Source organism: Microplitis mediator, chromosome 7 (assembly GCF_029852145.1).
Source record: "Microplitis mediator isolate UGA2020A chromosome 7, iyMicMedi2.1, whole genome shotgun sequence".
Classification (NCBI taxonomy): domain Eukaryota; kingdom Metazoa; phylum Arthropoda; class Insecta; order Hymenoptera; family Braconidae; genus Microplitis; species Microplitis mediator.
The window spans coordinates 11393514-11412081 of NC_079975.1; the positions used below are offsets into that span (position 1 = coordinate 11393514).

The window sequence follows — 18568 nt, forward strand, 5'->3', positions numbered from 1 at the left end:
TCGATCGAATTCAGTTGTTTAATCAGGGGCAATCATTACCCTGAATAAGAAAAGTAATTTAATCCTCGCTAAGTGAATATCTGTATATTAGTCGATTAAAATTATTTTTAGATTATTTCAAATTGTTTTAAATCATTTCAAATAATTTTTTTTAATTAGGGTAGCAAACTTTGAAGTTAATAGCAAATGTCAATTGGATTACACTACAATGATAGTAGAAATAATAATAGCGATAATAGTAGTGACAATAATGATCATGGTGATAAACAAGTTGCAGTGAATTTGAAGATTAATATTGTTATTATTATTTTTATTATCATTATTATTATGAGTATGATTATTAAAACTAAATTATTATTATTAATTATATTTAAATTATAATAGAATTTCGAATGAATTATTTTCTAATAAATAATAAACAATAAAAACCGAAAAATTTTTAAATATTAATTATTATTAAGTAACCTCAAAATCACACCTCATTAGAGATAACTTTATTATACCATTGATCCAATATCTTTTAGACGGTGACACGCGTTAATATCTCCGGACAAAATATCCCCGACAAAATATCCACGACAAAATATCCCCCGACATAATATCCACGCGACAAAATATCCCCGCGACAAAATATCTCCAGACAAAATATCTCAGGATAAAATATCTTCATGACAAAATATATGTTGACAAAATATCCCTATCGTTGAATAATCGATGAAGAAATTTGTGAAAAAAGGGCATAATTTTATTACAAGTGGATGCGTTAAGATATTTTTGTATTTACACACACACAAAATACCTGCAAAAAAGACACGTCCTATTGCACGTATGTGTGTTCATATATTTTTGTGATTACACACACCCAAAACCTCTGAAAAAAGGGCACAATTTTATTGCAAACGGATGCATTCAGATGTTTATGTATTTACACACACACAAAATGCTTGAAAAAAAGGACAAGTACTATTGCATGTATGTGTGTTCATATATTTTTGTGATTACACACACCCAAAACCTCTGAAAAAAGGGCACAATTTTATTGCAAACGGATGCATTCAGATATTTATGTATTTACACACACACAAAATGCTTGAAAAAAAGAACACGTACTATTGCATGTATGTGTGTTAATATATTTTTGTAATTACACTTACCCAAAACCTCTGAAAAAAGAGCACAATTTTATTGCAAACGGATGCATTCAGATATTTATGATTAATATTAAATTTGACTAAAACTATTGATGAAAAGTGACCTTAAATAGTTGGTAATTACTAATAGTTGATAATAGATTATATTACTTACAGTAATTAAATTAATCAATAAGTTTACGTTTTTTTGTATTTCAATTCAATTATTTTTATTAATGTTAGTAAAGAAGTTCAATATAATCTTTAACGTTTTATACTTATTTCTTTCTTATTATTTTAAATTGCTTTTATTAAAAATTTTGGTCAACGTAAATATTCGTGGATATTTTGTCTACATATAATTTGTCATGAAGATATTTTATCCTGAGATATTTTGACTGGAGATATTTTGTCGCGGGGATATTTTGTCGCGTGGATATTATGTCGGGGGATATTTTGTCGTGGATATTTTGTCGGGGATATTTTGTCCGGGGATATTAACGCACGTAACCCTTTTAGACATCAGAAAAATGTGATCTTTATAATAACTTTTTGCCGACCGGGAAATACTTGCCATTTCAATTTAATTTTTTCCTATTTAAATGCATGTAAAAAAATTTTTTTTTTTTCAAATTTCTAATGCTGAGCTGCTTTTCATAATATTGAGAAACGAATCGTTGGATCTTCTATGGGATTCCATGCTCTTTAAAATTGCTCCTTCAAAAATGAAAAAACTACGATTTTCTTGAACAAATTTAGGTTGATAGCTCTTACTGGTGAACCAGCGTGAGCTACATTAAAAAATCCAAGAGCAATTTTAAAGAGCATGGAATCCCCTACAAGATCCAACGATTCGTTTCTCAATATTATGAAAAGCAGCTCAGCATTAGAAATTAAAAAAAAAAAAATTTGTCTATCGGTTGACCCTGCGGGCCAGCCCAGTAACTTCCCGCTGTTTTCGAGCTCCTTGAGCTCGAAAACATTGTTGTGAGTACATTTTCAAGCTCTTCGAGCTCGAAAATACTATTGTATCCCATTCTTTTCGAAAAAAACCGTTTTTAGAATTTCTTTCTTCCACGATATCTCACGAACGAATCGACCGATTTCAATGGTTGAGGCAGCAATCGACGTGTTTTATTGAATTCTAGAGCTGATCAAATTTTGAAATTGTATGGTTAAGTCGTTTCAAAGATATTCGCAAAAAACCGTTTTTTGGCATTTCTTTTGCCCACGATATCTCACGAACGAATGAACCGATTTTGATGGTTGAGGCGGCAATCGACGCGTTTTATTGAGTTCTAGAGCTGACTAGATTTTGAAGTCGATCGTTCGAGTCGTTTCTGAGAAATCAATAAAAAACTAAAAAAAAAAAAAATTTTTTTTCCGTAATTCGCCAATATTTTCGAATCTACTTGATCAAATGATCTGGAATTTTCAGAAAAGTTGATGGCCAACAAGTTCTTTCGATTGCCGCCTTAACCATCCAAATCGGCTCATTAGTTAAAAAGTTATAAGCCAGTCACACACATACATACACACACACACACACACACACACACACACACACACACACACACACACACACACACACACACACACACACATACATACATACAGACACTCGGACATCATTCTAAAAATAGTCAGAATAGCTTCCTAGGACCTCAGAACGTCGACATCTGATGAAATTTCGATTTTCGCAAATCGGGGTGAAAACAATAACTTCCCAATTTTTCGAAAATCGTCGATTTTCTTAGCGCGAAGTTAAAAATTTTTTTATATGCATTTTAAATGGCAAAAAATCAAATTGGAATGGAAAGTATTTAGCATTGGAATGAAGAGCTTATATTTGGTGAGAATTTTTCTTTTTCGATGTAGATTGAGATTTTGCTTGAGCACTTAAAAAAAAAACTTTTGCGGAAATGAATCACCCTAATATATATATATATATATATATATATATATATATTGTAACATGAGGAAAATTCGACATCGACCCGAGGTTTTAAATTATTTGAAAATAATGAATCGTTATCCGGTGAGCCAATTCTGGTGACACCTATAGTGAAAAATTTCGACTACGACCAAGCAATCGACTCGACGCATTGATTGAAACGAGAGATCCGGGATAGACGCCGTACTGAACGGCCACGTTTTTTTATTTGAACAAGTCGACTCTGAACAATTCTCAATTCCGACGTATGGACGATTTGAATTACGACATGTAAGATCAATCCGAGTTTGATCAACGAATAATAATTCGCGACAATTAATTACGACCGACAATAACCGAGTTCGTGAACAAGTGAACAAGCCGACGCCTCGGCCCGAAACTGAACAAAGTGTACAACCGATTTGTTAATAAACGAGTGAAGTGCAATAATAATTAATTAAGGAAATAATTAATTTCGCGTAATAACTGTGTGATCGTGAAATTGAACGCGTTGCCGAAATAAAATATTATTTTATATTTTATTTTATTTCGTTCGAGTAATTCTGAGAATTACGGATTATCCGTGTCTCATTCGTACCGAGTCGAGTCTTACGTTTACAATACTCTGACGTCATTCGTCAAGTATTGTGTGTGAAAAATAAAATGATTTTATTTTAATTTCGTCAACCGACTGTGTTTTCTCCGAGCAATGAACTAATCGTGATTTTTTTTTATCAACTACGATTTTTTTTGATAATTTTGTTTATATCGAGTCAAGCCGACAACGGCAAATTATTATTTTGTTTGTAACCGATTATTTTTGTGAGACCGATCAATTTATTATTCTGTGTTCAATATACGATTAATTAATTTTGTTTAATTCTGATCAATTATTTATCGTAATCTTAAGTGCCTGACCTCTCCCCGATCCGCCACCCTGAGTCGACATTTTTGATAATTGTTTAATTGGTGATATTAAAATCACCTGGCGCCCAACTATAAATTTTGAACAAGGTTGCCAATAATCGTAAGTGTATTCGGACTTCACTCCGGTAGATCCCCGGTGGTGAAAAACCCGTTACAATATATAGCGTTGCTACTAGGTGACGCGATCGATAAAATGCGGCAGTTACCGTCAAACATCGATTATTTCATTTATCCATTTCTACCACATTGGTGGGGACAATAAATAATAGAGCGCTGGACTGCATACATTCATTCAAGCATTTTTCCTGTACTGTTTACTTACAATTACTGTGTTACTATCGTTTATTTAAATAAAACATTTGTTTAAATTAATTAGTTGGTTTTAATAATTTATATTATCACCTCAACTACTGAATTGGTGACCCCGACGAAATCTCTTTTAAAGGGAAGCGTCGAACACGTGCATTCCGCAAGTTCTCGCATCGTTTTACCGCAAATATTTGGTCTCACTGCCGATTAATCGACATTTTATTAAATATGATTAATTTTTCGCACACTGTCGCGTTAAATTTTCTGGTAGCTACGACATCGGAAATAGTTTCGAAGATTAAGCCAGAGCGTCAGCCGAACATTCCTGAGTGGCAAGTCATCGCTGGATACGTAGTAAAATTAAAATAAAATAATTTTAAGTGCAGGTGATATTATTTTTTGAAATATTATTTTTCTGTTTTATATTTCAAAATGTACGCATCCGCCGCCGAGGAACTCGCTGCTTTGCGTAAGCAACTTGCACTGTTGACTGCCGAGTATAGCGAAATGCTTGCTCAGAAGCAACTTCCAAATACACGATCCAGAGCATACCGACACCATCGTCCTCGGAATGTTGAAAATTCGACTATTGCTGGTATCATTACAAGCATGGTAAAAATGCTCGATCATGCGCACCCGGCTGAAAATGGCAGGGAAATTCCAACGAGAATCACTAGCGGCGGAGAGTGATTCTCAATCGATTTCACGCCGATTATATATTAAAGATCGAGTCACTAGGACCGAGTTTCTCGTGGACACTGGCTCTGATTTATCAGTTTTTCCTCGCGGCTCGATGAAATCGCATACAACTCCCATAGGTTATCAGCTTTATGCCGCAAATGGCACGATTATCGAAACCTATGGTTTATCATTACAAACAGTGAATCTCGGACTGCGTCGAGATTTCACGTGGAATTTTATTGTTGCCGATGTCACCAAACCGATACTTGGGGCTGATTTTTTGAGTCATTTTGATTTGCTAGTCGACCTCAAACGCAAATGCTTACGCGACGGCATTACAGGTTTGACATCATCCGGTTATTTCCACGCAACAACAGCATTGGACAAAATCAAGGCTGTGAATGATGGTTCCGTTTATATGAAACTGTTACGTGAGTTCGCCGATATCACACGATCTGATCCGTCCGACAATAAGAAAAGGAAACATTCAACGGTGCTTCATGTTTGTACAACACCTGGTCCACCTGTTTCTAGCAAAGCTCGTCGCTTATCGCCGGACAATTTAAAAATTGCTCAAGACGAGTTCCGTAAAATGATTGAGCAAGGCATTTGTCAGCCATCACAGAGTGCTTGGTCATGGCCATTACACATGGTCCAGAAAAAGGACGGTGGTAGAGACCATGTGGTGATTATCGCCCATTGAACGACCGTGCTCTTATCGATAAATATGCACTTCGATATATGGATGATTTTGCCGCTTATTTACACGGGAAACGAATCTTCTCTGTTGTCGATTTTACCAAAGCTTTCCTTCAACTTCGAGTAGCTCCAGAAGATGTCGAAAAAACAGCTATTATCACTCCGTTTGGCTTATTCGAGTTTTCATACATGACTTTTGGACTCAAAAATACAGCACAGACGTTCCAGAGATTTATCGACGAAATCACCCGTGATCTGGATTTCGTATTTCCATATATCGACGATATACTAGTCGCATCCAAAGACGAAGAGGAGCATTTAAAACACCTCAAGATATTATTTCAACGTCTTCGTGATTATGGACTAGTAATAAACGTTCCGAAGTGCCAGCTAGGCAAAACCGAAGTTAAATTTCTCGGTCATTTAATCAACGAGCACTGCATTAAACCATTGCCGGAAAAAGTTGAGGCTATCGTTAATCTCCAATCTCCAGAAACTGTTAAAGCACTTCGTGGATTCCTCGGCACAATTCATTTCTACAGAAAGTTCATTAAGAACGCTGCAGAAATTTTTGCGCGGTTAAATAAAGTACTGGAAGGACCAAAAATCAAAGGATCGCATCCTGTCAACTGGACAGCTTATTTGCAAATCGCTTTTGATGCCGCTAAACGATCTCTCGCTGATGCAACACATCTCGTGCATCGAAGAACTGACGTGGATTGAGCGATTTTTACCGATGCATCAGAAATCGGGATCGGTGCCGTCCTCCAGCAACGCATAAACAACGACTGGCAGCCGCTGGCTTTCTTTAGCCGGAAATTACAGCCGTCGATCCAAAAATTGTCGACTTATGATCATCACCTACACGCGATCTACGAAGCCGTGAGACATTTCCGACATATTTTCGAGGGTAGACACGTAACGATCTACACAGATCACAAACTGCTTCAACACGCATTTAAACAGCGTACCGAGAGAGCTTCACCATGGCAATTCCGCCGTTTGGATTTCATCAGTCAATTTACGACTGACATTAGACATGTGTCGGGCAATGACAATTTTGTCGCTGACACATTGTCACGAGTCGAAGCAGTGTCTACTGCCATTACATCGGAAGAACTTGTCGATGCACAGAAGCAAGATCTCGAGCTTCAACAACTGATCTAACAGACAACCGCGTTGCAGCTTCGACGAATCAATTTCGACAACGGTTTAGCATTGTACTGTGACATTGCGTCAGGTACGGTACAATCATACGTTTCAGAGCCGCTGAGAAAGAAGGTGTTTGATTCACTGCACTCGCTAGCTCATCCCGGAATCAAAGGATCATTGAAAATGATTTCTAAACAATACGTCTGGCCGTCGATTAATAAAGACTGCCGTAAATGGGCAAAATCCTGCATCGATTGCCAGAAAAATAAAATTCAGAGACAGGTGTCATCGCCGATGCCAGTTTTGAACCTCAAACTGAACGATTCGAGCACATACACATCGATCTAGTGTATTTAAAAACGTTAATCAATGCTTGACTATCATCGACCGATTCACGAGGTTTCCTGAGGCTGTTCCGTTATCCAATGGAATTGCAGAGACGATAGCACACGCACTATCGCTGCACTGGATTTCACGCCACGGAGTACCGAAACGCGTAACTTCGGACCAAGGTCCGCAATTTAAATCGTCATTATTCCAGTCGCTATTAAAAATGTGCGGAATAAAACACCTACACACTACGCCGTATCATCCGCAAGCCAATGGTCTCGTCGAACGTTTACATCGTCAGTTAAAAGCAGCACTTTTGTGTCACCAAGAGTCATGGTACGACGCATTACCAGCCGTTTTGCTCGGCTTACGCGCTGCCTGGAAAGTCGACATACAGACGACGCCGGCTGAATTAGTGTACGGTGAGCCAATTCGTTTACCTGGTGAGTTACTCACTCCCAGTAACAAAACTTCACCTCATGACATCATTAATACATTAAAACGTCATTTCAATTTATTGGTACCGACCGAAAGGTCGCGTCACGGCAAGTATTCTGTTTTCTGTTTTAGGAACCTTAGTACTCGCAGCCACGTACTGGTACGGAATGATCAAGTTCGACCATCTTTCTCGCCACCGTACGAAGGTCCATATCGTGTCATAACCCGACACGACAAATATTTTATCGTCAATTTCGAGGACGACAAATCGCCATTTCTGTGGACAGATTAAAGCCGGTCTACGAGGCAAATTCAGTCGACACGGCGACGATAATAACAAACTCCCAGCCGAATAACACAGCAACCGAGACCCAAAAACGCCGAGTCCGGTTTAATATTTAAAAATTTACACGATTAAAATTTTTTTTTTTGCATAAAAGTTTTCTTTTTACAAAGTAATAATTCACCACTTTATTATATTCATCTATTTAATTATTTATTTATTCATATCATTTGTAAATATTCCATTACTTTAATTATCATGTATTAAATTAAAAAAAAAAAAAAAACAAAGGGAGTTCTGTGGCGTTGCTACTAGGTGACGCGATCGATCAAATTCGACAGTTTCCGTCGAACATCGATTTTTTCATTTATCCATTTCTACCACATTGGTGAGGACAATAAGTAATAGAGCGCTGGACTGTATACATGCATCCAAGCATTTTTCCTGTACTGTGCACTTACAATTACTGTGTTACTATCGTTTATTTAAATGAAACGTTTGTTTAAATTAATTAGTTGGTTTTAATAATTTATATTATCACCTCAACCACTAAATTGGTGACCCCGACGTAATCTCTTTTTAAGGGAAGCGTCGAACACGTGCATTCCGCGAGTTCTCGCATCGTTTTACCGCGAATTTTAAGTGCATGTGGAAAAAATCATAGTTCAACTTAAAAAACAAATTCTCGCTCAACCAAAAAAATTCTATGTTGTCCGCAGACCTAGCTGATTGAAAAATTCGATTTTCCCATTTAAATAACACGGAAAAAATTTTTTTTTTAGCTTTAAATATTTTTAATTCTTTAACAAATCAATAGATCGAATCGACTAATAAATATTTTTTTAGGAAATTGAACGTTCCACAAAGAAGGTCTCTTATCGTTTTTCGATAAATCCATCTGTTCAAAAGTTATTGGAGCTTGAAGTAAAGTTGGAGATCATTTTACTTTTCCAATAAAACTATCAGACTTATCACAAAATGTTGCAGAATCTTTTTTGTTGACAATTTTATTCTCTACAAATTATTATACGTAAAGTTTTTTCAAATTCCGCATTGTTTTCTAGTTATTTATATTTTAATGCTGAGCTGTTAAACTCGATCAGAACCACTTTTTTAAGAGCTTGAAATTAAAATGAAAATAAATAGAAAACAATGCGGAAATTGAAAAACTTCACTGATCATAATTTCTAAAGAATAAAATTGTCAACAAAAAAATTTCACAACATTTTGTGATAAGTCTGATAGTTTCGCCGAAAAAGTAAAATTATCTCCAACTTTACTTCGAGCTCCAATAACTTTTGAACAGATGGATTTATCGAAAAATGATATGATACCATTTTGTAGAGCATTCAATTTCCTACAAAAATTTGTACTAGTTTATTCGATCTATTGATTTGTGAAAGATTTAAAAATACTTAAAGCTAAAAAAAAAAGTTGCTCCGAAATGACGCATCCTAATATATATATATATATATATATATATATATATATTGAGACAAATCCCTTTTTATGCTCGCGTTTTTAACCAGCAGCCACCAGAATTCGCGCGTTGAACCCTGGCTTAGGCTGGCCTCTACAAAATTTATAATTCACTTGGACAACGCAGATGGGTTCTCGCAAGAGAAGAACCCGCACTTGATCAAACCAAAAATCAATGAAACTCCTACTAAATTCCCTTTCGGCTATTTTATTTAGTTTATAGAAATAATTAACTTAAAATTGTCAAATTAGAGGATAAGGCAGAATACAGGCACAATGATTAAATAAAAATGGACAAGTTTATTACTGCCAATTATAACCATTGAATTACTGACAATAGTACGTAGTATTAATTTACAATAACAATATGGATCGACTGCTCTGTGGCGGCAACGGTTCCAGCGAAGTTGAGTGGGTGCGTGACATAATTTAAACTTACACTTAATATTATTATTTATAATAATACGCAATATTTAATATAAACGTTAGTTAATAGAATATTCACTTAACTAAATCTTAACTATACTTTTAATTACAAGAGATAAAATAGCAAGTAAATCGCTTATGAACTATTAATTAATTGTAGCAAATAGTCGCTTATGAGATAATTGGAAATCGATTTAGCACATGCGCGCTTTAGGATCCAAGATCGAAGTGAATGACCGATAATTTTGGGCGTAGGACTAGCCTCGGGACTCTGTCCCCACTGCACCCTTGAAGACATGCGTCGACGTGATAATTACTCATGTGACCACGGCATTATGACTTGTGTAGTTTCAGACGGCAACGAGACGGGAAAAAATGGGAACCGCAAGGCTGAGGACCAAGATGATAATTCCCATATATATATATATATATATGGGGCATTCCATGCCAAACCACCGAGGTTTTGACCCGACCCCCTCGATTTCGCTGAAACTTTTTTATCATTTTTTATCCTACTAAAGACATTTTTCTGAATTTTTTCAGATTTTTTTACCCAACCCAAAAAAAGACGAATTTTTGAAAAAAACCGCTCTTTTTTTTTAAATTGCTATAACTTTCTCAAAAATTAATCTTTCGGCACTTTTTTTTTCTAAAATTTGTGTTTTTAAATGTAGTTTTCAGAAAAAAATACAAAATATTTTTCGGAAGTCACGATATATGAAATATTTCAGTTTTTTCAATAAAACCGATATTTTTTCGAAGTCCGACACCTTCGATTCTCAATTTTTTTGTCTCTACAAAAACTTCAACCAAGACAGTATTCTACTGTATATATATATATATATATATATATATATATATATATATATATATATATATATATATATATATATATATATATATATATATATATATATATATATATATATATATATATATATAGACTATCTGTTACCCGCCAGCTTCACTAGGCCTTTTGTAATGTTCGGTGACTCGATATTTTGTTTTGATTGTTGATATTAATATCCTAGCATTTACCAATTTCAAACTTTGTAGATATTCGTATTTTTTTGAACTTTTTTATGTAGAAAAAATTCGTAAGTGGTTAACCCATAGGATAGAGTCAATTTTTAATACTCCAGCTAGTCCTATAACAATCAGCTTTATAAAAAAAAACACTATTGATTTTTGAGTAAAGTTTTAATAAAAAATTTATAGTTGTATCGCTGAAGCTGAAGCTAGCGGCCGTAATAAGTAGAGGCCATCAATTTTTTGCCTGGCCGCTAACTTCAGCTTCATAATTGTATTGTTGTTGATTTACTTGTATCGTAACAAATCGTAATTTCAAATTTCAATATTGAAGCTCTTACGGTCGACATACAAAAATTTATAATTTACTCTTTCAAAAACCTACATAAATTTTATTTCGTTGAAAATAAAAGTTGACACCATTAATTTTCTTATGTTGCAACCAATATGAATACAAAATTTACAATTCTTATGCCTTTTGTCAAAATTAAGAAAAATACATTTTTGACGCCCTCACAAACCACTGAAAGAGTCAATCTTCTAAAAAATAATTAGGCTATTGATTTTCTTGATTCGTAAATAACACTCATTTTTAGGTTCAGTTCTATAGGTCTTTAGGCTGGTAAACGTGAATACTTACAGTATTTACGCCTCAACAAACTCTATAGGAGTCGATTTCATAAAAAGAGTTCACTCTCGTGAATCCCTCATATCGAGCGTAAAATTCATTTTGAATTTTCAGTCTGTGGGTCTTTGGATCAGAAATCATGATAAGTTTCATTTATAACGTCTTCGCAAACCACCAAGGAGGTTGATTATTTCAAAAAAATTTACACTATTTATTTTCTAACATCGTAGGTGATTTCCATTTCAAATTCCAAGTCCGCAGGTCCTTTCGCCGAACAACGTGAAAATGTTCATTTCTTACGCCCCCGCAAAGATTATTTGGAAAAAATTTACAATATTTATTTTTCGTATCAAAGGTACCATTCTTTTACAATTTCCGGTCTGTAGGTCTTTTTCCCTTTAAACGTAAAAACTGAAATATTTTACGCCCCCGAACAGCCCCACCGAAATCGTTTTTTTACAAAAAATTTACACTATTTATTTCCTCTTGTCGTAGGTGATTTTCACTTCATATTTCGAATCTGTACGTATCTTTGTGAAAAAACGTGACAATTTTTATTTTTTACGTCCCTACCAACCCCTAGAATAATCGATTTTTTGAAACAAAATTGATAGTCTAAGAGCTACCAACGTTTTTAAGAGAGAATTTTAGGAAAGCTAATTTCTTGATATGTCTTTTCTTACGCTCTCTCGATTATCATGCCGGCCATCTGGCTGCCGGTAGACGTTGCGTTCCCTACTGCGCATAACACTTGAGCAGGTGGAAATATCGAATTTTCCAATAATTTTAGGAAGAATTTTTTTTTTTTCACTAATTTTTGAAAACTATAAACAACTAAATTATTAATGCCAGACATTTTTCTTATTGGTAGTAATGTGCCAAATGCCATTTTTCATAACAAAAAAATCTAGGCGTCGGTTGACCCTGCGGGCCAGCCCCAAAACTTCCCGCTGTTTTCGAGCTCAAGGAACTTGAAAACTTTACTGTGAATATATTTTCGAGCTCTTCGAACTCAAAAATCTAATTACTTGGGATTATTTTTTATGAGCTTTTCAAGTTCTACCAAGTTCCGTATTTTGCTAAAGTTTGACAAGTTAAGAATCGAAAATTATTAATGAAGAAGCGGTTATCAAATTTTTATTCTCAATAATGTTCAATGAAATAAATGTATCGAGGCAGAAATCAATGTCAGTGATCAAAATCAAGATTTGAGTGAGTTTTGACTTAAGTCAGAGCAATAATATATGAAATGTTCGAGAAACATATTGACAACAAGGTTTTCTCAATTTTTTGCTGATAATATGATTTAAACTAAAGAACAAGTTAGATGATATTCTATGATGATCGAAAGAGACTATAAAGAGGAATAGTTGGTATAATTTCAGACACATTTAGTACATTATATTTTGATTTATCCGGAAAAAATAACGTTTAATGTTATTTTTTTAACTTTTCAGCGCTGATATCTTTTGAACTAATGAACCGATTTTGACGTTTGAGGTGGCAATCAGTGCTTTTTTTTGAATTCTAGAGCTGATATAATTTTGAAATCGATCCGTCCTGCCGTTTTGAAGATATTTAGAAAAACCTGTTTTTTACCTTTTCTTTCTCCAATGATATCGCTCAAACAAATTAATCGATTGAGGTGGTTAAGGCGGCGATCGACGCGTTTTATCAAGTTCTGCGGCGGCGCGTGATAGTATTCAAGATGGCGTCAGACTAAAGTCACATGTTTTCGCTTGTTGTGTTTTTTAATGTTTACGTTAAAATCTTTACTAACTTAGTAATATTATTTATTTATATTATTATATTTATTATATATATTGTGAAGTTACATTGCCGAAGGGATGGAGTTGAAGGTTGGAGTACGTGTAAGTCGGTGTGATAGTGAGAGAGAAAGTGAGTATGTGTGTTGAGTTGAGTGTAGTAGAGAATGAGTTGAGGATATGGGGTATAAATGTGTATGATTAGTTAAGTGTGTTATAGAGTACGTGTATGGTACGGAGTATGTTTTGGAGTGTCTGTGTGATGAAGCGTGGATTTAACGGGGGAGGTCTAGCTGTGTCGCAGATAGTGGCCAATATAACGTGCCTCCCGACCAGTGATGACGACTAGGCCTAGGCTTAGCCCTCGGGATTGACGTGGTGATCGCGGAGGTGCGACTGAGATGTCGCCGCCTCTTCGTGGTGGTACCCGGAGTTAGCTGGGGTACGTGTACGGTTATTGGGGGAATGGCAGGCCTCGTTTGCGATGCTCGAGGAAGCCAACAATTCGCTAACTTCGGATATCACGGGGAGTGACATTACGGGAAGGCCCGTGAGTCCACGGCTTGTATGTTTGTGAAGGTAAGAATGGATGGAGAAGTGCGAATGTAGGATGGAAAGAGATGGAGTAGAGTAAGCGAGTTAGAGTGGGAGATTATCGTCAAACAGTTGTGCGAGTACCGTTGAAGAGAAAAGTTGAGACCTGGCGTCGATCGTGTACGAGTCGACCCAGTAGTCGAGTTTGGAGTCGGAAAGTAAGCGGTAGTGAGTCGGAGAGTCGCCACGGTGGACCTCGACCGCCACCCTAGACCTTTCGTTGTTTTGGAGCCGGTGGCTCTGGGTATGGTGCTCTTGGAGCCGTCTGTCGTGATAGTTGTCGCAAATTACCGCATTATTTATTTATATTTTATTTTAGTTTCTCTTTCTTTTTAGTAGTGTATTAAGTTTGTGATTCGTCGTCGTCTAGAGGTTCCCGATGTCTTGCCCAGGTATTTATTTGCGTGATGGACCGAGAGTATTGGACCGCGGGTCTTTTGGGCCCTCCGCGTCGCTCTCGCGTTATCCTTATTACATTTTATTTAGTTTTGTTTTGTTATTTTATGTCTTTTAGATTAGTTAATTAATCGGCTTCTTTCGCATTGAAAGAACCGCGACCCTCTCTCCACAACCTAGCATACTGAGCGCACCAGGACATGCCGCTACCACCGGTCATGTCTCTCATCTCCAAAGGGTATAGTTTATAGGTTTTAATTTACGTGTACGTTTAGACCGGTTGCCGATACCGGAGAAATAAAAGTCGGCTGGCGCCCGTCAGGATCTGGAGGAGATGAGAGGGGTGATTGGTGGGCGAAGTGTAACGTAGCCCGATTTTGAGTTATTTGAGTTTTGAGTTTTTGGAGTAATTTTATTGAGTAAAAAGTTTTGAGTAAGTATTGGGTTTAATTGAGTCATAAGAAAAATTACGTTACAATATTTATTAGGGTGCTTCATTTCAGAGCAACATTTTTTATTTTTAAGTGCTTGTGGAAAAAATCATAGTTCAACACAAAAAAAAAAAATTTCGCGGAAGAAAAAAAATTCTATGTCGATTACAGACCTGGCTCATCGAAAAATTCGATTTTCCCATTTAAATAAAACGGGAAAAATTTTTTTTTTAGCTTTAAGTATTGTTAACTCATTAAACAAATCAATAGGTCGAATGGACTAATACATATTTTTGTAGAAAATTGAACGCTCTACAAAAATGGTCTCCTATCATTTTTCGATAAACCCATCTGTTCAAAAGTTATTGGAGCTCGAAGTAAAGTTGGAGATCTCTTTACTATTCCGGTGAAACTATCAGACTTATCACAAAATGTTGTAGGATCTTTTTTGTTGAAAATTTTACTCTCTACAAATTATTATTTGTAAAGTTTTTTGAAATCCAGCATCGTTTTATAGTTATTTCCATTTTAATGTCAAGCTCTTGAAATCGACCAGAACCACTTTTTTAAGAGCTTGAAATTAAAATGAAAATAAATAATGCGGAATTTAAAAAAATTTTACTGATAGTAATTTGTAGAGAATAAAATTGTAAACAAAAAAAATTCTACACTATTTTGTGATAAGACTGATAGTTTCGCCGAAAAAGTAAAAAGATCTCCAACTTTACTTCGAGCTCAAATAACTTTTAAACAGATGAATTTATCGAAAAATGATAGGAGACTTTTTTTGTAGAGCGTTCAATTTCCTACAAAAATATGTATTAGTCTATTTGATCTATTGATTTTTTTAATAAGATAACAATACTTAAAGCTGAAAAAAAATTTTTTCCCGTGTTATTTAAATGGGAAAATCGAATTTTTCGATGAGCTAGGTCTGTAATCGACATAGAATTTTTTTTCTTCCGCGAAAATTTTTTTTTTTGTGTTGAACTATGATTTTTTCTTCATGCACTAAAAAAAAAAATGTTGCTCTGTAATGAAGCACCCTAATATTTATATATAATTATTAGGGTGCTTTTTATTTTGCGACTATTTTTTTTTTGCTTCCATCCCGAAATTTTGTTGGAAATACCCCCTGAAAAATTCCCTGAGAGTTTGAGCTCTTAATATTAATATTAAGTATTCGACCAGAGCGTGTAAAGATTTCCCATTTAAAATACACATAAACTTGGGTTTTTATTTTTTAAACTTCTATAACTCCACGGTATTTTATGATATCATCTCGCTTAAAGCCGGGATTTTCTCAAAAATAAATGCTCTACAAAAGTGCCCAATGTCGCGATGTAACTCAAACGGATGGAGTAGTATGGACCGCTGAACCGAATGTTTTCATAGAATTCTTGTTTTTTTCTCTCATTATCTCATAAACAACAAGGCCTACAGAAAAAATGCAAATGACAACTTCATAGGAAATTTAATTTTCTACAAAAAATGCCCTTAGCACCGAATTACTCAGATTGATATTTTCTGAGATATTAGTCAAACAAAAAATCAATTTTTTTCTAAGATATGATTCGACATTTATGGGATTTCAATGCTACGTAAAATCCAATAATTAATATCTTATGCGCCACCACTGACATCTTTTAGATCTCTTCGAAAAGGTATCAGAAAGATAACATTTTCTGATGTCTAAAAGATATCGGACCAATGATGTAATAAAGTTATCTCTAATTAGATATGAGTTTGAGGTTACTTAATAATAATTAATATTTAATAATTTTTCGGTTTTCATTGTTCATTATTGATAAAAAAGTAATTCATTCAAAATTATATAATAATTTAAATATAATTAATAATAATAATTTAGTTTTGATGATCATACTCATAATAACAATGATAATTATAATAATAATAATAATCTTCAAATTCACTTCAACTTGTTTATCACCATGATCATTATTGTCACTTCTATTATCGCTTTTATTATTTCTACTATTCTTTTTAGTATAATCCAATTGACATTTGCCATTAACTTCAAAGTTTGGAACCCTAATTAAGAAAAATTATTTGAAATAATTCAAATCAATTTGAAATAATTTAAAAATAATTTCAATCGACTAACATACAGATATACACTTAGCATGGATTAAATTACTTTTCTTATTCAGGGTAATGATTGAGGTTCAATAATCTGAGGTTCCTAGAGGTTAGAATTGTTTATTGAAATATTTAAGAATTTTCGTAAACGTCCATTTTTTTGACTTATAGATAGTTCTTTAAATGTTTTTCGAAAGGTCATTTTTTATCAAACAATCTTTGCACGTATATCTATTTTGTAGATTAAACTAAACTAAACATAAAATATATAAATACCAAACGTCAGCTGATAGATTTAGGTTATGATCAAATGTTAACAAAAAGATATCATTTTGGCCTCATAAGGACATCTAGAGAAGTTATCATAACGTTATCTATTAGATCTCGATGAACCGATATCCATAAAAAGTTGTCGAAACGATATCATTTGTCTGGCCTCTAAAAGATATCTATTGTCAGATAACACAATGATGCCTTTCTGACATGGATGCCGAACGGGTTTATTTGAATTAAAGTACAGTAGCACTCTGTTGTAATAATAATGAAATAAATGCATGCCAGGACTGGTTAGTGGTTAGGATGGTGGAAAAATACGCATATTTAAACATATAACAATATTTTTAATTGTCACAGCAAAAAATATCACTGGGTTACAAAATTAAATCGTTGATTTAATTGATAAACACTGTTAATTGTCTGAGCTCATGAATACGTAGTTGAATGAATGCAAATTGTAAAATTAAGTTCGAGTAATTGAGTTCGAGTAATTGATTTAAATAATTGATTTGAGTTTAGTTGAACACTGATTTGACTGTAAAAATGTCATAATGAAAAGTAACATGAAATCAGAGGTTACCGAGCAAAGTAAATTATTGAAAACCTTTGTTATGTCCGACTTCACAACCTTTTTTTTTAATTCATGTTAAACGCTCCAAAGGAATAAATATTCCATTTTCTCATAAGAAACCAGGAGTAGTTCAATTGCAGAGATTTCTTCGCCCGTCTTTTATTCCCTTATTCTTAGTCCCCACTTAGTAATAACTACGGTCACTCTAATGCGTAGCAACACCCACAATTAACATTGAGCTAAATGAAGTTCCGTCAACGGGACATCTCTTACTATGTAAGACGTTGAAAACCCCCTCCTTCCCAAACTCGGACCCCCATGGTTGCACCTACAAAATTTTTCAAGAGCAAATTACTCTACCGAGCACCGGTTTGCTTTTCGGTTATCAGTTGATTAGTTTCAGCGAAGAGTCGCAATTTGGTACATAGTATCTTTTTAAAAATCTCTCAAATAATTTTATTCAGAAAATAAAATTATCAAAACCAATTAAATAAATATATATACTATATATTTATAACAAATATACAAAACAAAGCAATTACTCTACCGAGCACAGGTTTGCATTCCGGTCATTAGCTGAATTCAAAGTTTTCAGCAAAGAGTCATAATTCGGTACATAGTATCTTTCACAAATCGCGTACAATTTTATTCAGGAAATAAAATTAGCAAACCACAAAATAAATATATATACTATTTATTTATAACAAAAAAAAATTAAAAAAATAAAGAAAAAGTTATATAGCAGTGATATATAAAAATATATACAAAAAAAAAAAAAAATACACCGCTCAAAGAAAGCAAAAATAAAATCGCATCGCGAAGAAAAGTTTATAAAGAAAAAGAATATTTCAATAAAAAAAAAATAGTGTTATCGGTTGTGAGTCAGTAGTTAAGTGTTTAATAGCACTGTTCAGTGCAACAAAATTTAAAAACCAATATTGTAACTAAAAGTGAATTTACATGCTTAAAAATAAAAGAAATCACCTTTAA

General features: G+C 34.3%; 2 protein-coding genes across 2 annotated transcripts; both read left to right on the forward strand.

The window, feature by feature from the left end:
• The first annotated feature begins 5092 nt into the window (after positions 1-5092).
• Positions 5093-5683, forward strand: LOC130671153 (uncharacterized). Its single transcript, XM_057474873.1, has one exon. It carries the CDS (start codon positions 5093-5095, stop codon positions 5681-5683), a length of 591 nt encoding a protein of 196 aa, XP_057330856.1.
• Positions 5684-7384: 1701 nt separating this feature from the next.
• On the forward strand, positions 7385-7891 carry LOC130671157 (uncharacterized). The gene has a single exon (XM_057474878.1). The coding sequence runs from the start codon at positions 7385-7387 to the stop codon at positions 7889-7891; it is 507 nt and encodes a 168-aa protein (XP_057330861.1).
• The last annotated feature ends 10677 nt before the right edge of the window (positions 7892-18568 follow it).

Bases quoted from the DNA above. Each gene is read 5' to 3' on its own strand.
- LOC130671153 (XM_057474873.1), top strand. From the start codon at position 5,093: ATGAAATCGCATACAACTCCCATAGGTTATCAGCTTTATGCCGCAAAT.
- LOC130671157 (XM_057474878.1), top strand. From the start codon at position 7,385: ATGTGCGGAATAAAACACCTACACACTACGCCGTATCATCCGCAAGCC.